The sequence below is a fragment of the Argiope bruennichi genome, chromosome 10 (assembly GCF_947563725.1).
Source record: "Argiope bruennichi chromosome 10, qqArgBrue1.1, whole genome shotgun sequence".
NCBI classification, from domain to species: domain Eukaryota; kingdom Metazoa; phylum Arthropoda; class Arachnida; order Araneae; family Araneidae; genus Argiope; species Argiope bruennichi.
In genome coordinates this window covers 11,280,150-11,304,862 of record NC_079160.1, presented here as the reverse complement: position 1 = coordinate 11,304,862, position 24,713 = coordinate 11,280,150, and the positions used below count along the sequence as shown (strand labels likewise).

The 24,713-nt window shown below is 28.5% G+C and overlaps 1 protein-coding gene across 1 annotated transcript in view; it reads left to right on the top strand.

The window, feature by feature from the left end:
* Positions 1-1,165: 1,165 nt before the first annotated feature.
* LOC129989362 (anillin-like) overlaps positions 1,166-24,713 on the top strand; it is a 33,502-nt gene continuing 9,954 nt past the window's right edge. The window contains exons 1-13 of the mRNA XM_056097852.1: positions 1,166-1,328; positions 4,056-4,170; positions 5,460-5,660; positions 7,786-8,015; positions 8,174-8,279; positions 10,106-10,648; positions 13,241-13,410; positions 15,188-15,479; positions 18,400-18,467; positions 19,422-19,634; positions 22,090-22,225; positions 22,860-23,018; positions 23,755-23,924. Coding sequence (XP_055953827.1) covers positions 1,302-1,328; positions 4,056-4,170; positions 5,460-5,660; positions 7,786-8,015; positions 8,174-8,279; positions 10,106-10,648; positions 13,241-13,410; positions 15,188-15,479; positions 18,400-18,467; positions 19,422-19,634; positions 22,090-22,225; positions 22,860-23,018; positions 23,755-23,924 — 2,430 coding nt within the window. The 5' untranslated portion in view covers positions 1,166-1,301. The remainder of the gene's footprint in view (positions 1,329-4,055; positions 4,171-5,459; positions 5,661-7,785; positions 8,016-8,173; positions 8,280-10,105; positions 10,649-13,240; positions 13,411-15,187; positions 15,480-18,399; positions 18,468-19,421; positions 19,635-22,089; positions 22,226-22,859; positions 23,019-23,754; positions 23,925-24,713) is intronic.

Below are 24,713 nucleotides of genomic sequence, written 5' to 3'. Positions count from 1 at the left end.
TGTACGACTGCCCAACATTATGACACCTCTGATAAGGATTCCTCTGCCACCAAATTTGTCGATTTCTTTTACGTAGGAGGGATAATAGCGAGTTCCTCACTCTCAACAGATGAAGATTCGACGAGTGTCACTCTGTGTGGTAAATCTCGACTCATCACTGAAAAGGACACGCCCCCATCTTTGCTGTGTTAGGCACCACAAGAACCGGGCTTTAATGTTGGATGCAGTCAAAGGGGCACAATCAACTGGTCGCTGGGCATAAAGGGCCCTCTCTGCTAGACGTCTGTATACTGTTTGTCTGGAAATTCTTATTCCAGACGCAGCAGCAAGGTCAAGAGCAAGTTGAGGAGCTGTTGTCAGCCTATGCCGTCGTGCACTTAATGCCAAATAACGATCCTGTTCAGGCGTCTTTGTTCTTTGACGGCCTTGGCCGGCCTTCCTGGTTACAGTAACAGTTGTTTGGAATTGAGTCCACAACCTGGATATCACTTATAATCATCAAGCTACCTCCGCTTGAGACTGCCCAGCTTCAAGCCTGCCAACGGCTCCCCATCTCAATGAATCGTCTAAACGATTATGAGAACTCATTCTCACTGGAAACATGTTAATTTTTTTGTTTTAATTCAATATTCACAAAATTGCAGACAAAAATCCCAGATGCCTAAACGGTCTAATTTCAGAAGTTCCTCAAAAACTATTGCTAAACAACATTTTTCCCCACAACAAAGGTTAATACCATGTTGCTAGTCCTTCACAATATATAAAATATAATTTGTTTAAATTTTACTGGTAGCCATTTAGAATTACTTTGAATAACATTTTTGAGACCTTAATTTCGGACATGAGCGTATATTCGTATTTCCATAGATAAGATCGGAGATGCCAGTCCATATGCCAACTCAACATCGTGAGCTAATAATATTGCTGATATATCCTGACAAATTGAAGTTCGATTTGACTATACTGAACGGAAGTTAAGATTATTGAAGTCTGTAATTTTACTATCGTCATATATTGATTCAAACCTCTTAAATAAAACCTATTTTTAAGCATGTATATTATTATTGTTATTATTTTTTTACTAATGAGTTTATTTTGAATCATGAATTGTTGATTAAATTTGATTGAATGGCAACACAAAATGCCGCAAATTTCAAATTTCCACTTGAACTTTCGGCTGGGTGTAAAACGAGTAGTTGATTGTTTAGGGTGTAAATCTTTACAGTTAGCGATTTTAATTAGAAAACCTATTAGAGAACATTAGTTTTAATAAGTAATTTATCATCCAGAAAGTTCCTGATATGGATCTCGATGACTCTTTTACCGATGTAAGTTAAAATATGTAAAAGTTTTCAGTTGTTTCAAATTGTAAACAAAAATAATTTTTTCCGGTATCCTATTCTCATAACGTAAACATTCTTATTTAATTATTTTTTCCTATAGATTTGCAATTTTATATGTTTATTAAACCGATGAAATGCTAGTTATTATTTTAACTTGTTGTTTATTTTTATTTGAAGGAAAAATTTTGAATTTCGCTTTTAAATATTTTTAAAACTGTTTAGTTACCAAAAATTCGTTTGGATTTTCTTATTTTGGTGCATCGATTTTTGCGTAAACAATTCGAAATATTGTGTAATTTAAAGACAAAAAACAATTACAATAAAAGAATATTGCAATAAAAAATAAGCTCATAATCATTGACCTAATATGCAGAATAAACAAAAACTGAGCATAATTCCTTATCAAAAATATCATTATTTTTTTTTGATTTATAAGAATTATTTTAAAGAAAAAGTTCAATATTAATCTTTCAAAATACTCTATTATTCTTGATTATATCCTTTAGTTTGATATATTAATACAGTTGCTTTTGTTAATATATCTTTTTGGCCATCCAGCCTCTGTATCTACAACTGCACTTGTATTTATTTTGTCTATGTGTATGTCGGAGAAGAAAAAATACATACACTTTTATGTTGACCAGTTACAAATTTCCTATATTCAGTGTCTTAAAAAGTTTTATGACCCTCAATTTTAATTAATTACGATTTTAAAACTTTCAAATAAACAGCATTGTTCTTACTAATTGGTTAAAGTTCCTTTGGAGTTCCTGTGCTAGAAGATAAAATATATTTGACTGTAGGTGAAATATAAAATTTCTAAATTGATAATGGCAATTTTAAAAGATTAAATTTTAGCTTGGAAAGAACATACTTCCTTGATTTAATTATCAATATCTTAATGCAAGTAATTGTCTGAGCTTCAGTGGCTACTAAAAACAGGATTATGAAATTCAAATAATGTACACATAAACAATTTTCATGGAATACGATGCAGTGAACAATCAATGGAATGTCAATGTGCATGAAAATATTTCTGATTTTGTTATCGACATTCACCCCCACATTATTTTAGGAACCATGATATTCAATTTTTACTAAATATTTAATGTAATGTTCAAAATCGAGTAATTGAATTTGATATGTGGATTATGACAATTGTTATTGGAAAAAATGGATACTGAGAAATTTAAAAGAAGCTAAAAGTCTGCCTTGATATTTGCACTGAAACATTCCTTATGTTTTCTTGTCTTTATAAACACAATTTGAAAAAAAAAAAATCTTTTTATTGGTTTAGATTTTTTTTTTTTTTTTTTTTTGTATAAATTACTTACAATTTTTTCATTTTGTTTGTATAGATTAATAAATATATGTTAATATCAAAACTGTATAGGTTTGTAATTTTTCTGGTAACTTATTTAATATTGTGATTGTAATACTTGACAGTTTTGAATATGAAATTAGTTTATTTTCAGGAAAGTTCATAAATTTAAATTATTTTATTTTTTATTAATGTTCTATATTTGAAATTAAATCAGCAGAAGAATTTAAATCAAATCTGTATTAATTTCTCAATTCCCACAGATTTTACTTCCTTTATCTTTATAAGTGATTTAGAAGAAGACATAAAAAGCAAAAACCCAAAAAATTAAATGGATCTTTTGGAAGTTGTTAGGGGTGTTGGTTGGTATTCTGTTGTTGTTGTTGGTTATCCCCTTTGGATTGAACACCCAATTCAAACCAAGACAAGAAACTGGGGAAAGAGGGGTGCAGTAGCTTCTGAAGGAAGATTTTGATTTGAAGAGAGACAAAATATTATGTCTTGTCCGAGTTACTACGAAAAGGGGGTGCAATCTGAGGGTAAAGACAACTGAGCACTGAGGGCAGAAGTTTGACTTTATCTCATATGAAGATGACACTTACACACTCGCACAATCCCTTTTTACAGGGGGGGGGGGTCTTTCACACACACCTCACTAATAGAACATAGGGTAAAGAACAACCAGGACTCGAACCCCGGACACCCAGATCATGAGGAAGATGTGCTATCTCTAGGCCAGGACGCTGGTGGAAATATTCTGCAAATGCATTGGTTTCAGATTTATTTAATTTCCTGACTGTGGTAGAAAATTATAAACAATATGTAATAAGTACTTTTATGGAGAAAAATTTTATTTGTAATATTTTATGTAAATAGATTATAAAATGAATGACTGAAACAAGAGAAACCTTTAAAAAGTGGGGGAGAGAAGATTTTTACTTTTGCTGAAAATCTGTTTTTGTACCTGAAATTCAATTTATATACATAAGAAAAAGATATATTAACTGTCACATCACTGAGGTAAAGCACGAAGATGGTTGTATTAAGTATAATGGAGTATGATGATCTTAGTATAATCCTAAGGTCACCAAAAAGGCCAAGTGGTAACTATAATATGTAGGTACTAAATAAAAATTTTAAGTCAAAATGACACTTTGCATAATAATTCAAATTAACATTTCAAAGTGATTGCATGTGCTGAAGAGTTTAAAAAAAAGTGGTAATTCTGGTTTATTTTCATAACATGATCTTGGTTAAAAGTTAAAACCGTTTTGTTTCAAGATCAAGAAAAATATAATAAAAAGATTCTGCTTATAAATTTACTATTGTGTGTTGCATTCTGTCATATTCATTGTCTTATTATATATTTATTAGACTTATATATTTATTAGAAGTTGCTAAAGCGGACAAAAGCTCGCAAAGATTATCTTAAGGGTAAGATGACAGACAGCCCTAATAGAAAGAAGAGAACTGCTCTCGTTGAAGAACAACAGATTCCAAATGAAGGTAAGAAAAATCTGTGAAAGATCTAATATGAGGATACCATTTCAATGGTGTTTTAATTTATTTATATTTAAAAAATTAATTAGATATTTGTTTAGGTTCATTTGAATTACATATAAAAGAATGCAACTTTATGTGTAAATTTAGTTTTCTTTTAAATGTCCAGAGTTTTTTTATGACTTGTAGTATACTACTGACCAGTTTTATCGACTCTTTTATATTACAAACAGTATTGACTTGCTTATGCAATTTATTTTTGATCAGCTGAAAAAATTAATTACATGAAAAGAAGAAACAAATCAGAAAGTGGGGAAAAGCACAATAAATGAATTGTTTTAAATGAATTTTAAATTAAAAACAAAATAGAAAAAAAAAATTTTTGATCTTATAAAATTTGATTCTTTAAACAAATAGACATAGACATTGATTCTTTAAAAATGAGATTAAATGAAGATATTTTTTTTATGATACATTATACTAAATTTAGTTAAAAAATTACACATTTAACTTATAATCAAGTCTAAATTTTTGCTAATAATAATGACAGAATTTGATAGCTACTGATATTTTTTTCTTTTAATTTAAGAAAAGTAACTAGTTTCTTATGAAAATATAAGACTTAACTATAACTATAGAGCTTAAGACTATCTTCTAAATAATTCCATGCACATTTTATATCTCAAATCTTCCTTAAAATGATATACAGAAAGAAAAATCTTGACATCTGAAAGCTATATAAAACACTCACTAATTATAGCCTTATATGTAAAATGAAATCCCTAATTAAAACAAAATAAGTACCTGAAATGTAGTAATCTTTTTTAGTAGAGGAAAAGTATGAGCTAAAAGATTTGATAAAATGATGAGATAGGTCAGACTACAGTACAACAGCAGAAAGTAATTTTGAAAACTATGTTGAAAAACTAACTTAAAATTGGGGCAGGAGAAGAAACTGCGTTAAAAATATTAACTCTTAAATTTTTCAATGATGTGAGAATAGGGGTTTTTAATATTTTCGAAAATCTCATAAAGATGTTGCAAAACCTTGTTTGATTTTTAACTAACTCAAATTTAATGAAAAAATCAAAAATAAGACTCCAAGCTGCATATTTGTAATTTGAAAGTATATTCATGCTAAATTTAATAATTATGTCCTATGGTCTGAGCAACCAAGCACCTTGAGAGAGACATACTCATTTTTATCATTAGCATAGATGTTATTCTTTCTTTTGTTATATATTTTACAATCATTATCCTAGTATTAGTTTTACCAATGCCTAGACTCGTTACAGATGATAAAGGACACAAAGAATCACCAAAGCGTTTGTGTGTGGAACAAGTAGCTGCAGATAATGAAGTTAAAGAAGATGATCCAATGGAAGAAGTGAAGGAAAATAATTATTTCAAAGAGTGTGAGCCCATGGAGGAAGAAGAGGAAGCTCCCCTCAAAGCAAGGGGCCTGGCTGCTCTGAGGAAGAAGAATACCATGCAAGGTGAGAATGAGGTCCCCCCCCCCATGATCATGTTTTTTGACTCTTCAAAATCGAATTTTTTTTAATGTTTTGGAATTTATTTAAAATGTTTCATTAATTCCAGTTGAAGCTTTAAAAAAAAAAAATGAAGCCATTTATGTGTATACATAGGACCTTAAATAATTGAAAAATGAAGGGAACATAGTAAAAATTTAAATTATGAAAAAGATGGCTCCAAAACTTATTACGGCTAATGAAAATATATTTTTTAGTTTTAAAAAAACTCTTGCTTTATTTCAATATTTAATGGCTTTTAAAATGTTAAATATATAATGTATTTAAATATATAATGTATTTTTTAAAAAGAGAATTTTTTTTTAATTGAATACATTGTACAAAAGTAGAGTGCTCAAGTGAATGGATGGCCTTAAACATTTATTCATAGAATGTATAAAGTACAGTTGTATGTAACCAACAAACTTCATTTACTTTCTGAATTGCTAATGTTGTTTTGAATAGTATTTTCTGTATATTTGTTAGCTTTGTTTCTTTCGTTATTTTTTGCTTTAGAGATATTTTGATCTAATTTTAATAACAATACAATAGTGCCGGATTTTGCTACAAAAGTAAACCAATAAATTTGTAAAAATTAATATAAAACAAGAAAATACATTGTAGTTTTTTTTTCTTCTTTTTTTCTTCTTAACTCTTCATTAAATTTGTCTGTATGGACATTATATAATATATATGACAGAGCTAAATTTTTTTGCTTTGTTCTTTGTAGCATAGCATCGTTAATGTCATCAGTCCTTTCCTTTCTGTATTCAATATTAGCCCTACTCCTTAAATTTTTTATTCCATCTACAAACTGATGGTCATATTGGTAAATGTAGTTTTATTTATACATACTATAGGGTTTCACTGAATTTGTATTTTCTGATTTCATTACACCATATGTCTTTTCATGAAGAATAGTTTTTTTATAAAGATTTATTTGATACTTTTTCTTCAACGAACTGCGTTACTCAAGTATATAGTGTTCCACAATTTTTTATTGTGTTTGAGTATTGAGTTAAATTTGATTATCATATCTAATTATTTGTCTTTCTAATAGTTTTTTTAAATTATCCACTATGGTGATCAAATTGTTCATCCAGATATAATTTTTAGACTGCTAAACTAATGTGGAATAAAAATATTTTTTTATGATGTCACTTTGTTATTTGATGACTGAAAAATGTGAATTTAAATGAATCAGTTCTACAAATATTGTGCATTGCACTTATTGAACAGGAAAAACTTATAAAGGCTGAAATGGAAATTCTTCTTGCATTGATTTAATGTCCAAAGAAAGTAATTCTTTTTTCTTTTTTTTAATCTTAACCCAAGACCCCCCGGGGGCACCTCGTAATGAGGATGAGATGCTTCCGGCATGGTGATTGGATTTCGCCACCCTGGAGGGTACACTAATATGTGGGGGATCTCACTCCTCCCATCGATGACGGGATGTACTTCCTTCGGGGAGGGTTGTACCGTGGTCGGTGATGGCCCTTAGGACTCAACCACAGTTCCCACCAATGTTGCTGTGGCAGCAGTTCGGTCATTCAGCCTTATGGTTTAGATCCATGTGCCTTTGTGGCAGGTCGGAGAATTAGATGGCTGACTTATCTTAACCCAAGCAAAAGTATGCAATTGAATATTTTGATAAAAGAGTTTGAATTTCATTATAATATTAAAAACATTGCATATTAAATGTAATTAAAAAATTTTTTAATTAAGAATTGTATGAAAATGAATTTGATATTAAAGCTAATTTTTGATTTTTTTTTAAGCAAATGCAAAGCCATTTTATAATAAGAGTTTAGGAAAAAATGAATATATTTCTTCAGTCAAATTATGATGATTACCTCTTTGGTGAAGTAAACAGTTTCAATGGTTCAGGACATGCCTGATATTCAGATCATGTATCTAATTAGAAGACCCATTCTTTACTTTCTCATAACTGAAGTTTTATAAATTCAGCTGTTATAAGGAATTTAATATTCAAAAATTTTAGAAAGCTGCTATTGGAAGTAAACTTTGAAGATGTGAAATTTAGTTATATTTTGCAGTGTTTTATTTTATTATTGTTCATTTTAATATTTAGATGATCCAAATGATAAAAAGGTGTTTAAAGATGAGCTGATGGGCAAGCCTCCAACTTATGTGTTTTCGACCAATAGTACAGAATTGTGCTCAACTCGTAAAAATCGATTGGCGAGTCTGGCTGCTGATATTAATGGCTGGGAGGACAATCTGAAGCGAACTGCTGTGCCTGCCACTACCACTGCTAAAGGGGCTCAAACTAAAAGTGGAAATCATATTAATATTAACAAAGTAAGAAAATATGTTGAAAAATTTACTTTTTTTAACAAGTATTTTTTTTAAATAATAAATTTCAATTTAAAAAAAACAACTTAATAGCACCTTTTCTATATAAAAATCTTTTTTTTTTTGTATAGTTAATGATACATTTGATTGATTTTTTTTCCCAGATTGGTGAACAAAAGACTTGTAATAGTGTGAAAGAAATGGGGAAAGAAGCAGAAAAGCAGAAACCTGCTTTCAATAAAGAAAAAATACTTCAGCCCAGCTTCAAAGGTAAGATATTATGCATTTTGTGAATACTTATGTAGTTTTTATTTGTGGGAGAGATTGTGATCCATATATATATATATATATATATATATATATATATATATATATATATATATATAATAAAATTCTAGATTTCTCAAAGTTTCAGAAATTTGGCATTGTGGAATGTATTTATTATTCATCTCAAATTTCATTTTGTAGCCATTACATTCATATTTTAATTATATAAGTGTTATAATACCAAAGAATAAATGAAATAACCTTTAAATCTATAGATACTGTGCTGAATATGTAATATTTATCCTTATTATCAAAAAATCAATTCTTTTAAAGTTTTCAGATCAGAAAAATCCCTCCCAAAATCTTTTTTGTTAAGGATTTACTTATGGTAAATATCTAAAGGAAATTAAATATCATAACCAAATTTCTTATTCTTGATAATTTCTGCATCTCTAATTAATCTTGGGGGGGGGGGGTCTTCATCAGTATTTTGCTAATCATAATAAAATTTCATCTGTGAATGGAATAGGAACTAAACTTTAAAAATAAGATCAAAAGATGAACAATTCTTTGAAAAATGATTCATTTATAAGCCTCCTCCTCTAAAAAAATAGGGTTTTTTTTTTGTAATGTGCGCCCCCCCCCCCTACTGTTAGTTCAGATCCAAAAAATTGTCGACTTTTGTTGTTGCTGTTGCTAATCTCCATGGCCTGACTTAGTCAAACCAAATCCAAAAATCCGTTGACAAGAAGAAAGTCAAAAACAAGGAAGGGAGAAGAATAAATTTCTCCCCAAAGTCCTAAACAGTCTAGAATATGTTCAGCAGGGGCCTGATGTTGGCGGCATTTCGGACAAAGAGGGTAAGATTTTTTACCCTGAGAAAAGAAAAGACATTTAAGGTGTCCACTGGCAAGACACGACAGGCATGTATTGGTTTTTCTATCACAAGGAAGAATTAAGGACTGCCCGGCTTATTGGCCCTATACCAATCATGAGTAGGAGGTACCATCCAGTCCTTCTTATTTTGAGGTTTCGCTTGAGAGAAGAGTTCTAAGTATGTGAGCTCAGCAGTAGATGAAGTTGACTTTACTTTTAATATGTATTATTAACATTATGTTCAAGATGTGTAAAATCTTTAAACTGTGATGAAAATTCGTTTAATTACTCATGCATCAAATTTATTATACGTGAAAGTGGGAACTGTGGAAGCTCAATTCCTACAATTAAGGCTTCATTGACAGTTGTTCACAATGGCTTTGCTATTTTATTTAAACTCTATACCATTTTAAATTCCAAAAACATTACTTTAAAGGTGGACTGAAAAAAAAATAAGAAATTAGTTTAAATAACATTCTTTATTTTATTAGAAAGTCATAATTTTGTCGTAGGGATTCTTAATAAATGCTATCAGAACCTGTAGATGTATGTCTTCCTTCTAGATCCTTTGTAGTGAGAAGATAATATTCACAAGATATATAATAAAGGAACTTTTGTTCATGCAAATTCAAGAAAACTGTCTTCATTTCCATTATTTTATATAAATAACAAGCTATAAGTAAAGCCACATGCATCAAATTTTGAGCCAAACCCACTATAAGATGTCCAAGTGAATGTTTGATTCTTTCAACATATGATAAAATTTAATAATAATAATAAAAATTATTGTGAATGTATATGATAAAACTTACTAAGAAAACACTTGTTTTCTCCATTCTCCTAATTGTCTTAATTTTCAAATATGCATTTGAATATCAAAAATAATTATTCATATTTGTAAAATTTTCTGTCATAAATATTTAGTTTTATTATTACAATTATTCCTTTTGTAGCTAAAGAAGTGGAAGATACTTTAAATCGCAGCTTTGAGCCTTCTAACCTTCCTCTATCAGCGCGCAAAGCCCTTTTCGAGCAAGCTGCACATGGGAATAAAACACAGTCTGAACAACAAACGATTGAACCTAAGCTGTCTGTTGCTCAGCGAGCTGCCATGTTCGAAAATGGTCCCAAAAACAAATTTGGGTCCAGATCAGCTTATCAAAAGCCAGCTTATGCATCACCCGACAAACCATTTACAAAAGTAGATAGAGATAGCCCTGTTAAATCAGCTGCTACATCAAGTTGTAAAAGTCCTGCAAAACCCTCTACTGCATTAAATGGAAGCCCTGCAAAACCTGTTGTACTGAAGGGTAGCCCTGCAGAACTTTCGTCTGTCTTGATTGGAAGTCCTGCAAAACCCTTTGCTGCATTAACTGGTAGTCCTTCAAAGTCTCTGGCTGCAGCATCTGGAAGCCCTGCAAAAATATCATTTGCATTAAATCGCAATAGTCCTGCCAAATCTGGAACAACTGAAGGAAGGGCTACTACCCCTGCAAGTGTGTATAAATATTTTATTTTTCCATTGATTTCAGGGATGATTGTGATCTAATAAAATGTTAATTCCAAATCCATTTTTCCCAATCTGAAATTAGCCAGATTTGTGAAACTTTTTGATGGCTTTACTTAAATTTTAGTGCTTATATATTATTCATTTTTGAATATTGATAACCCTGCAGATTATAAAATATTTATTCTAATTAAACAAACAAAACAAAAAAAAAAAACCCGTGTGAATTTCACAGTCAAAATTCCCATTGAAAGGAATTTTTCTTATGGTACACATTTTACAGATAAAATATTGAATAGCAGGATAGTTTCATGAAATTCTTATATTCCATGAATCATTATCTTTTTACTTGCAATTCTTTATCTATGACATTACTGTGTGGATGGATCTGTGTGCATTCACCATATATTTGGTTTCATGTCGTCAGGTTTCATTCTTAAATAAGTGAACATCAACTTCCTACCATATCATCTGTGACACTAGTTTATATGTATATTTCTTATCATATCGATTTTAAAAACAAAATGAAAAGCCATTATTTATTATGAAATATCTTGCTACTCATAATGAAATTTCAACTGTTGAAAGAATTATAATTTACAAAATTTCAGATAGAAATTCCAAGAATTATTTTTAAAAATCCATCAAAAATAGCAGTTTTTTTTTTTTTTTTAAATGTTGAAGAGTCAAAAATGTAAACAACTATTTAAAACAATGTGAAACAAATTAATTCGAATATTTTTTTTTTCTAAATAATGTTTAATTTTTTGAAAATACAAGTTTGCATGCTACCTAAACTATTTAAAATTATTTTAGACTTTTATCCAAGGCTATCTAAATTTTGAAATGAGCATCATAATCACTTTTGTAATTTTTGCTCTTTTTATTGAGCTAATAAAACAAAAATAAATTTTTTTTTCTCTAATTTTAGAAAAAGAATTCCTAAATAGATAAAATATGAATAGTTTTGTCAGATTTTCCTTTCAGTTTTTATTGAAAACAAAAATTCAGATAACAAGAAATCTAGCATTGTTAATAAAGAAGCTCAGAATGATAAAAGAAAAAAAAAACTTGTTAGCAAATTAATAATTAAGTAACTTCCGTAATTAATAAAAATGACCATTAAAGCAAATTTTAAATTTTGCCTCTGTTTCACAAGATTCATAGTACAATTGAAATGAAATCCTAAATGATTAAAATAAACCACTTTGTACCCAGCCAGAAATTTGGAAAATTTAGTTAAAAATTTTCTAATTCAGATTGTTACATTAAATAATTCATAATATATATTATATACTTTACTGTTTTGATGAACATATTGTGTGAGTACAAAAATCAATCTCTGGTCACAAAATACCATAACTTCCATAGCAAAAGTTCTAGTTTATTCCAATATCTACTGTAGTTTGCATGAATTCATGAAGTTTTTAGTTTCTTAATTGGAACTCTTATTGAATAAATCATCTGTTTATATGGGAAGCATTCAAGTTATAATTCTGCTCAAATAACATCCTAAGAAATTTATCTGGTATGATGGATTTATTCTATCTAGTTACTATGGGAATTTTCAGGAATGTCTTTTTCTTTGATCGCAAGTGTCAACAAATGTTTATGCCTCTACAAAATAAAGGTGAATGAGTACCAAACTTCATTTAAATGCATCTGGACCCCAATGCACTGCTTGCATTGAGAAGTTTAGCCAAATATCCTCTTAGTCGTGGCATGAATGCTATTTTTGATGTTGCTGTCTTCTATTTGTAATATATAAGTTGTAATAATCATTTTTAAAGATATAGGGGGAAAATTTTTTTAATGTTAATTGAACTTTGGATATGAATTCTTTCAAAACTATTCTAACTTTTAATTTGATATTTTGAAATTGCTTACAGCTAATAGATGAATTGTATGATCCTTTTATGTAATAAACTATTATTAATTTTCTATTAAAGCTTGTATAATTGATTTAAAATAAATAGGTAACAATTCTGACATTTTTTTACTTAGTTTAAATCCATATTTATATCTCCCAATATGAAAAAAAATAAATAAAGATAATAAAAAAATATTTTTCAATTGCATTAGTACTATCATTCTGATTAACTCGTACCTGATTGATTCAGTTCAAATAATTGGGTAACTGATAAAAATAAGGTTATTTTTTAGGCTGGGTAATTTGTTATTAATAATATAATTTAATAATTATAAAACTGTTGCTTACTTTTTATATACTTACACACTGTTTAAAATATAAAAGATTGAACATATCAATTAATATTAGATGTTATATTGTCTTTACTTACAAGGATTTTGTTTGTGGATTCTGTGCCTTTTACATTTTCTGCAAAATGGTCTTGATAATTGGAACTATTCTATATACTGATGTTACTTATAATATATTGCATGACATCTAAATAAAATATGTGATACTTGTGCTTTTGATTGTGATATGTGATGTTGTTTTAACTCTGTAATATAATATATAATAACATATAAAGTATAATATCCAATTATTAATTACTTCCCTACTTATATTTCGACTGAGATTTATTAAGTTTTTAATTATTGCTTTGACTTTTATCAGAATCATCTATTCCAAAACCTCCAGCAGAGCCACCTATGTCCCCCAGCCAGCAGCAATGGGTAAAATCTGCTGGTATTGAGCCAGATAAGAAACGACCTTTGTCTAGCCTTGTTAACCACTGGGAAAAATTATCTTCATCATCTAGTGTTACAAATAGCCAGTCTGAAGAGGTAAGATCTCTTTGAACCATTTATGTATGAATGGTAAGTTATTTTTAACAATGGCATTACATTGTTTCCCATATATCTATAATTATGATCAGCAGTCATTATGACCATTAGTCTGAAATAAAAGAAAAGGCATGCTCTTTGTCAATATTTTGTACTGTTAAATCTTATATGTATATATAATTGCTTGTTTAATAAGTAAACCTATGTAAATAAAGGATAATTAGGCATAAAAGAGAACTAAAATGTTTTAAAATCTTTCTAATTCTTTTAAAACTTGACAAAAGTTTATAAATTGTCTCACTATAGTTTTCACTACAAAATAAATTTGTTAGACAATTGCTGATTTCTTAATTTTAAATGTACAGATTCTGCTAATATACTTGTCACAATTTTTAGAAGCATTCAACATTTTCTTGCTTTTGCATGAATTTGACTTTATTTATATTTACAATTAGTTTCAAATATAAATTTCCTTTCAGTACAGGGCAAAAATTTGAGGAGTTTTCATAAAATGCATATCTTTCAAAGCTCAATTACAAGAACATTCTGAGTTAACTGTTTAGTTTACTACTGAGTTACTAACAGTTAAATAATTGTCCATTTAGATTTTGATGTAACTAAGAATATTCTGAGAGGCACCATATGTAAAAATATTGGCATACATATTATTGACCTTTTTAATTAATAAATTTTAAAATCTGTTTTTCTTGTGGCATAATAATGGATCATGTGCAATTTACTTTTGTTTTTTCAATAGTTTCAAGAAAATATTCTGTATCAATTTTCTCACCTGGAAAATGCTCTTTTTACATATGTTGGTTTTGGTTGCCGATATTTTCCAAAAGTTTATGTACAACATTTCTAAAAACCTCTATTTAGGTTTATTATTACTAACCTTTACTTATGATTAGTATCTTGTTTGCACAAAGCATTACATCAGCCAATACACAAATTTCTTTATTTTGGGTACATTGTCTATTTTTTTCCAAATCCAGACATCTGCTGATATGTCTGCATTTTCTGAAGGTTCACTTCCATAATCATTTATTTTTCTTGGTAATATAATATATTACCAAGAATATATTAATAATATATAATATATTATTATTCCATTATAATATTTTTTATTCTTGGTAATTTACTCCATAATAAACTTGAGAGTTTTTGAAATAGAATTCAGTCATCTATGCTTGTAATGTTGGCTTATTTTCTGGTATGGGTTAATGATGATGTGAATGTACATAACTAATATCTGTAGGAATCTAAGTTCATTAACAGCAAGCATGGCAATATTTCAGTATTATTATTAGCAAAATAGTTTTCTCTTTATTGTCGTAAACACTTCTCTGCAAGAGACCCCATTAAATCTTTTTAAAGAGGAGTTCACAATGTAATGTACTAGCATGTGTTCATTGTACTTTGTTATGATTGTCTTTATTTATATTGTCACAACAAGCATTTATAATTGCCTATATAAAAAGGACTCTCCTGTTTATGCCTGACCAATTCTTAAAGTTTATTTTTATAGAATTCTTTACCTTGTACATAATACATTTCACTGTTGATAATTTTTCTTGTGTAATAGCTAGTACAGATATTTTTAATGATCGTCTAGAAAATTGTTCATATTAATGGGGACCTCTCAAAGTTATTGTTTATTTGGAGCAAAATCTTTAGTTTTAATATCATTTTTAAAATCTAGGAAAAAGATTTTAAAGAAACTCTATACTGTGATATAGTTTTATATTTGCCTTTGATGTGCTTTGCTCTTTTACAGGAAGTTCCACCACATGCACTCCCTGCTAGAGAGAATGTGTCTTACTCATCGGAAGAAGAACAAGATGAGCAAGTAGAGTCAGACTGTGAGGAAGAGCTAACTGAATCTGAACATGAGGAACAGCATGTTCAGTCAGAACATGAAGAGCCAGCTGCTTCAGAAGATGAAGAATCAAAAACTGATTCAAACTTTGATGAAGAAGAATCTGCTGATGATGATCCTTTCACAGATACTTCATCTTTCAATTCTAAGAAATTTGCTGCTGCAGCTGGGATTGAAACTGAAACTGAAAGTGAGTTTGAGATTCATATCAATTTTAAATGTAGCATTTTCTTTTAAACTGACTTCCAGTTCAAATGTCAACTTGTGTATGTGCACATACAGATTCTTATTTTGGATATACATTTGTGCCCTTTCAGGTACAGTTTAGCTAACAAATGGCTCTTGTACTATTGAACCCAAACAAAACACTGTATAAGATCATCATCATAAGTATCATTTCTTTTAGATCTTAAAGAATTTTTATTATAACTACTTTGGTAGTTTAACTTTAGAAGATGTTCAGTAATAAAACATTTATAGATATTTCTTTTGAATCAATTTAAAAAAATATTTTTACTGAAAGCTAGCAGTTTATCTGATTGGATTTGATAGTTTTGATTGTTACAAAAGAAAACAAACTTTATTGTAGTTGTTAAAGAATTAAATTCAGAAGAATGCATTTATATGAAATTTTTAACTTGCATGATTTTGCTTATTAAAGGTTGGCAAATACACTTTTAAAATAACACTAATTTTACTGAAACGCATTGCTTTTACGGATAACACTCCTTCCTTCAGGAAGCTCTTCAAAATTACAATTTCCTAAGACAGTCATCTGCATTTCATTATAACTTAACTAGCTAGAAAAATTAAAACAAATGTTGCAATCTATTTTCTTTATTAAATAATAAAAAAACTATTTATATATATAGGATGACATAAAATTCCTGCTACAGTAAAAAAAAAAAAGTTCTGGAATAAGTTTTCACAAGAAATTGCATCTTTAAAGAAGAATAACAGCGTTTCTGTTAATGATGACAAACTAAATGTAAAGGAATAGAAAAAGCATGTGATACATTTTACTTGGATAGCTTAATTAGAACTGTTAATTTAATTATCATTTATTGCAGTGCTTTCCAACCATCATTCCCTCCCCTCCCATCTCTTAAATAGTCTTTTTATTTATGAGTATATGCTATTGCTGACACCCCCTCCCCCAAGAAACCATACTTAATATCATTTTGCAGGTTTCATACTTTATTTTATGTTTCCCCATTTTTTATAATGATATTAATCCTATATCGAAACATTTGAAGATGGCATTGAAATAATTTTACATTAATTAATGATTAAAGTTAATTTTCACTCATTCTGATGGGCTGCAGTTGCCTTATGATTAGGATCAAAGGGTTCTGGGTCAAATCCAATTCCTGTCAAATTCGATTTTAATTAATAATCACCATATAAGCAAATGTGAGACATGTTGGGAAAGTTGTATTAAATGTTCTCTTTTTAGTATAGGGATAAAGTTAGGTTTTTTCATCATTTGACAAAGGCTGAAAAATTACATAGTGGATGGTGATATAATAACCATATGAATTCAAAATGAATGGGAATATAATTAAATAAAAACACTTAATGTGAAAAATCAATTATTCTAATGAAATGTAATTTTAATATTCTAAGATTGGTTCAGTTGTAAATTGCAGAAATCCAATTAACTAATTGATCTCCAGTTTAATTAAGAGATTTAATTTTTTTTTTTTTTTTTATATAAATAGTTTATATGGATCCAAATATGAATTCTATTTCTTTCAACTTGGAAGGAGTGACATTTTGATTGAGAGGAAAAGTAGAATACAGGGATGCGGGAAAAAGATGGAAGGAGTGTTAAAATTTTAATTATGTGAAAGGATTTTGGTAGAGGCAAGTTAAAATCTGACTTTTCTTAAAGCTTAAATGGCATAAAACAAGGCATCGACTAAGTATTTTTATAAATTAAAAATTTATTAAGAAATTAATTAAATTAAAATTTATTAGAAAATATATAAAAAATGAGTGGACATTAATATAATACAGTTCTATGAGTACAATTAATTTATGAATCTGATGGAGCTTGATGTATTCCGTGTATATTGTATGGCTTTATGTATGGTAGTAATGGTATCAACCCATGTTTCCGTAATTTTCTTGTAGGATGCATAAATTCAAGAGTCATAAAGTGGAAGCTTTCTTTACTTAATACTGTAATTTTGCATATTCACTTTTGTTACAATGAATTGTAATGTAAATGCTTTTCTTGAAAATTAATGATTTCTTAGAAGTTTCTTTTTCAGTTTCTCTTTCACTCAGGGGTGTTTGTGCTCCGGGGAAACCCCGGAATTCCAGGGATTTTGAACTTTGATACCCGGAAATTCCGGGGATCGTCGTTCAAAAGGAAGTAGGAATAATAATGAATTTTTTATTTTGATCTGGGTAATTTTGTTTGCTTTGAAAGCAGAAAACGCAAGGTCAGTGTGTGTGGTGAAAACTTTTCCTTTCTTTCTCCAAAGACAGTGATAATGCGTGAAAAGGGGGAAAAAACTTTTTTGTTCTTTCCTTATTGCGAGTTATGACTCATTCCCCCGGTTCTCGGACATTCTCTTCTGGATTCTTTTCGGCAAGTAGGCGCGGCAGAAAAAAAAAGGGAGAGACTTCGTTCGACCAGATGTGCGATCACGTGACCTGGGTTCAAAGGTCTTAATTTTTCAAAAAAAGTAATTCATTGAACTTTTATAATTAGGTCATTCAATACTTCATAATTGTAATTTTTCATTTCTCCCCCCCCCCCTTCTCGAAACTCCAAAATGTCGGTAGTAAGTCCGTAAAAGTTTCAGGGGATTTTTTGGGGTCCCACAAACACCCCTGTTCACTATCACGATATTATAAATGCAGTGTAATCTCAAATTTTTAAGAACAAAATGGGTACATGAGATAATCTGAGTAGGATATTTCATCATATCCTTTTTTTTTTTTAATTGTAAAGAGGCTTTGTGAATTTCCTATTTGTATATTTAATGTAAGTTGTATATGTTTGCTGATTAGTGAAATTATAAAAATATGTAAAATATTTTACATTTAATTTCTAAATAACTTATGGGTTAAATTTTAATTGTTTTTCTCTGAAACAGATGAAGATCGAAACAGTGCTCCTGATCGATATTCTGCCAATTCTGTCTCGGATGGAAGCTCTTGTTATGTAAGTGAAATTTGTTTAATATCTACCTGTAGTATAAAACATCTAAAAGTTAAATATTTTTCAGACCATTGATATTTAATAAGAAAAAAAAGCATAAATATAAATAACATTTTTACATATTGTTTTAAAATATTTATATAAAAATGTTATGTATGCATACTGCAGTCAAGAAATGGCCATTGATTTCATTCATGAGAAGAATAAAAAATAAAATAAAATAAATCCTGCTTTAGTTTTTCTAATAGGAATTCTAAGATAACAACAACAAAAAAAAAAGCAATAAATGCTTGAAAGTGGATCATTTGCTATTTAAAAAGAAAAGAAAAAATAATAAATATTTCTTCAAATAGCTGTTTGCATAATATTAATTGAACTGAGCATTTGTTGTTAAAAATTTCAAGTCCGGAAATGTATTAAAATTCTTGTAAAATTTTGGCTTTCTTTCTTTTTGTTTATTAAAGCCATTCTAAACATTTAATTCCCTCTCAAAAAATGACTTAATTGGTTTACTACAGCTTGAATTTATTTTCTTAAATTTGTTTTAATTCAAAATAGGAAATGTGAATTGTAATATTAACTATTTCAAAAAATATACCAAGTTTTTATTTTATCATTAACTAAACTGAGTTATTATTTCATTTTAGAGAAACAAATCAAAAATACCAAAGTAAAACTCTAAAATATCAAAATATTGTCTTAGTATTCTAGAAAAGGCTTAGATTCATATATTTCTATTATCATTTAAATACAAGTTGATTGTGTTTTCTGTTTTGAAAATGTTTATGTATAAAAAAAAATCAGATGTGAAATTATTGAACATATTTTCAGCTTTTTTATATTATATGATTGCTGTTTGTTTTTCCCCTACCATTTCCAATTTTGCTCATAATTTTGAAGAAAATAAAATTGTAAGAGAGATAATAAATTTATGAATGTATTTTGTTTCTTCTCCAGCCTTCTCAGAGTTTAAGCAGCAGCTCTTGTGGGACAACAGATGGGGAAGAAAGAGCCGGTCATCAGCCTCTCTCATACACTGTCAGTTTCTACCGCAAGCAGAAGCAAGATTCTCGCACTCCACCTTTGCGTACTATTGTGAGGCGGGAGCAAGTCCCTCCTTTAACTGAGGAAGAGCAGGGAAGAATAATTGACATTCAAGAAGCCATCAAGGTAAAGTCAATGTATAACTTTTTTTAAAAAAAATATTTTATCAGTATAAATAATGAATGAAAATATGTGTAAATAATTTGTGCACTAAAGAAATTGAAACTACGGAATGGATATATATATTTCAAATGTTGCTATGAAGCATGAGGAATTAGAGTCAAGATTTCATCACATTTCATTAAATGGCTCATTTTTTTTTAATAATTAAAAAGTGTTTTCATATGTAAATAAAGAGCTTCGTATTTTATTAAATTTTATGATATTCTTTCAAAGAATTTTTAATTGTTTATGGAAGAGATTAATTTTCATTTTTTTTAAATTTAATTACTAGTCTGATTTTGAAACCCTTAATTTCATATGAAAGCTCATAATCTTTAAATATATAATCAATGGTTATTTACTTCTCTCTCTTCTGTATTTTGTAAAGGAACTGGAGTAGGAAAAATAAACTTCATTATATACTTTTTTTGAGAGAGGAGGGAAAATATTGATAGAGTTCTCCGGATGCAAGTATTGTATCAATTAAAGAATGTCTTATTTCATATCAATGCTCATGATCCCTAAATATGTCACCTGTTTTTCATGAATAATCTTTCATTTTTCAATTCATTACAATTTTAAAACATTGAAAGAGCCTTTTAAGAGTCCAGTTTTGCTCTATCATTGTTTCTCAAGTCTAAACTTAAAAATTTATGGGAAAAATAATATGGTTTGATTAAAACGGAATTCTTTTTTATCAGTAAAATTCTCTTCAAAATTGATTTACATGACTGAAATTATCTTATTAATACTTTTGTGATGTTATAAATGTTACTAATATTTTGTTAACCAATTTCATGGAAGAGCATCTTATCTAAATAAAAAATACATTTTTAAATAATGAAGACATATTATAGATAGAGCTATTTAATTAATTAACTATACTTCCAAAGTAACAGAATTTACAACAAAAATTGTTGATATTCGACCAGTTATTGAACTGGAGATTAAATTTCATCATTTTACAATTTGATCCTTGATACTATATCTAGTGATTGTGAACTTTCATATGAAATAAAAATCTGCAAAATTGTTGCAATAGCTGACGTTCAGAAATTGTTGTGACTTTTCCCCCCTAGACAATGTGCAATAAATTAATATTTTGAAGATTTCTCTCAAAAGTCAAATTGGCAGAGGGCAGTTGACTGTTGATGATGTATCTATGTGTCGTCAAATTTCATATAAAACAAGATTTAGCCAAATCGGTGAAATGGTTTGACTGGTTGATTGGTTTTTGATTTTATCAATTATTTTAGATATATATATTCAATGAATAGCTTGTCACCAAAGACAGCTATGCTTATAACTTTTTAGAAAAACTACTGTTTAGAAGTTTCCAAAGAAATTAGAAAATCATTAAATTACATCTTTAACATGGTAATTGCTTTTTTTTGATGGGGCAAAGATGTTTTTTTCTTCTTATGATCATTACAAACTTTACTACATCCAAATTTGTGCAAAAAAAAAAAAAAAAAAATCCCAGACAACTTAAACTATTAACTCATTCCTGATGGATTGTGCACCATAAGTATCACAAATTTCTGAGTCAAAAAGATGCATACTGTGTGTACAATGATATTGAATAGTAATTATCAGCCAATGTGGATTTCAGCATCTGGAAATTACCTTTAAAAAAAGCCATTTTAAATGGGTTAAATAAAAATTTTCTGTGGCAGATTTTGAAATGTAGGGTTAAAGATGCACAGAATAATTGTTATGTTTACCTGTATGCCAGATTTCATGGAAGTCAGTGCAATAGTTTTGTTTGGGCATTAGCAACACTTACATAACAGACACACATTACCATTAAATTGTATGGAAGTAATGAGTTAGTAAATGGGTTTTATCCTGATCTTAATGAGATCAGTGATAAAGTGGTGAAATCTTGTATAAAAATATACATTCTTTTCTAAACCATAAATGAAGAATAATATTGAAAAATTTATTTCTCAGAAGCAAATTTTGTATTTTGTTATTTCATCCTGATTTTTAGAAGAATATTTGCATTGAATATTAAGAAAAGATATATTAATAGGGAATTAACTGTGGATAAATTGATAAATAATACTTTATTTACCAAAATCTTAAGTATTATTCAAAGCTACTAGTCTGTCTCATCTAAACTTTAGCAATGGTTATTTTATGACTGTATTTTCAAAGTAATTTTGATTCTTCATTGACGTTCCATTTCATAAAAGTATTATCATGAGGATATTACATCAATTTTATATATTTTGTGCCATTAAAATATAAAAATTTAGAACTCTGTCATTAAATGAAAATTATCCTTTCTATAATTAATTTTTTTAGTAAATTTTAAATATTGTCTATATTTCAGTTTTTTTGAAAAGTATTTTGCATTAAAAGAAAGGAAGTATATAATAAAAACTTTCATTTTCCCTAAACTTTTACCAAACAGCGTCTGCAAGAAGAAGTTGTTCTACAGCAAAACATCATTGGACAGACTAGCCAGTTGATCAATGTTTGTTGTACTAAACCAGAATTCAGTGGTTCCACTGAAGAGGTTGAAGCAGAGAAAGTATTACTTACTGCTAGTAAGTACAAACTATTGTTGAGATTTCTTTTCAAGGAAATATGTATCTGTACGTCTTTCTTATATGAAATTCTATGGAAAAAGTTTTGTATTATATTGACAAAGGTATGACTTCAAATAAAGAGAATATTTCAAATTTTTTTTTTTTTTACATTAATTTTTTATGCATTGCATTACTAAGTGAATTTTTATTTATAATTTTACTGTACTGCAATTTTGTTATTAAAAGTTTTTATGAATATTTTTATAGCAAATTTAATCAAATTTGTGAGAAATCCAGTACCAGATTGAGTGGAAACTAAAACCCTCGGTATTTCTCTTCCAAAATATAAAAATATTTTACGATGTATTATTAAATTTTATAGTTTTGAGTGAAAGAAAAAAGCTAATAACAACAATGTCTATCCTATAGATCGAATGTAGAGTTATATTCTTAAGTATTGTACTCAATTAACATTTTATTCATAGATACTATAAATGCAAATTATCATTTCTTAAAAATTAATATTGCTTATAATACTTTGCAAATATTTAAACATTTTTTATTTTATGTTAGTATGTGTTTTAGTCTGTTTCATTATTAATCAATAACTATTCAAATGTATCTAAAACTAATAAAAAGTTACATTTCTCAGCTCAAAAGCGTCAAGCCTGCTTGAATGAGATCCAGCGGCTGAAATCTCATGGAGCCCAAGGAGGTGTTGCAGAGGATGGATATGGAACACTTACTATCATGAATATGGAATTGCCGCTGAAAAGAGACTTCATTGCTGCTCAGCTTGAGGGTAAAACCAGTGAGTGTGCACCGGGAGGCATTTCATTATTTAAATTTTAATTACATTCTTCAATAATAATATAACAATGGATTATATCATATCAATTAGCTTTATAGCAGTGAAATTGCTTATAAACTTATTTTGAGTGGCATATTATGAAATATGTATTTCTTATAATACTTCCTTTGCCATAAATCATGCCTGCATTCATATCAATTATTTAATTCGACGCTTTGCTATCTCTTAATTATAGTAGGAAAGAGAATATATATTATAATAGGTGTGAACTGCAAGTGATTCCCATAATGTCCACCTGTTAAAACAACCTATTATAAATTAAGCGCATGTTTTACTTGTATTAAATTCTCTATTAAATGAAAACTTTTGCTATCATCCAAATAGGGTTGACATGGTAGTCTATGTGTTTATGTATATATAACAAAATTAATGGTTATGGCTAATACTTATACTTGATGATGCACATATATGTGTTATAAATTCAATTTATCCCCTTTCTTATAGATTTTTTAAAATTTATCCTATTCATATACCAAATCAGTTTTTCATGACGATGTGAAAGGCATAGGTGTGTGAGTAAGTGATATTTTCTAAATAGGCCTTAAAGAAGCTAATTTTTTAAAATTAATCCATTATTGAAATAAAATATGATACATTGAGAAATACAGATATTGTTTTTTAAAAAAAAACATAATATTCATGTGATGTTTAATAAGCTAAAAAAATTTTTCTTCAGGTGATATTCATTACTTTCTGTGCCTTGTGCGTCATGGTCATCAAGTGATTGAAACACAAATGGTGTCTACAAATGATAAAATAGCAGATGGCTCTCTACACTTCACCAATCTGATTAAATTGAAGAATCTTCCTCCAGATTTTTCTGTTGTCTTTGAAGTCTTTACATTGGTAAGTATTTTCAGGCACTTTTTAAGAGTCATTACATTAAAATTTATTCCCTAAAAAACTTTGTTTGATTTCATACTTTTCTTGGGGAAAAAACCCTAATAGAACAACTTTGCATTTGCCTGCAAGTTTTATACTCCTTCAATTTAAATAAATATATACAATATTAAATTTTATTTTTATGTATGAAATATGTAGAATAGTGCTACAATAATCAAAAATTTGATTTTGAGAATTTGGTTGACCTGTACATTTCACTGAATTAGAAAAGCTATTTTTTAAAAAATATATGATGGACTGTGAATATGATAAATTGAAGCAAGTTAGATAGATGCAATTTTATGTCGTCTTTATAGAAATAACACATCTTTCTGTCAAATTCTAGTAAAATGCTTCAAAGGATTATCTATTATCCACTTGCATGCTAAGGCAATAATTAAATATTGCTCTTGTTTGATGGATAAAGTTTATTACTAAAATTATATTACTTAAAATTTATTAAATTATAAACCTCTGACAAATTTTTAGCCTAAATCTATCAGTCTGTCTATTCCTGTATTTATGAACATATTAATTCGAAAGTGCAAGTATAGCTGTATGAATGATTTTCAAATTACTATCTTTTCTTCTTAAGTTCCAGATTTATCTAAGCTTTGAATATATTTTAAAAAGTGTAAACTGTTTGTTCATTTTTTTTGCACTGAGTATCATGAATGTAACTAAAATATGTCATGAGTCATGCAATTAAAATTGGTAATTTACACCATAATATTAGTTCTCTATCAAATTTTG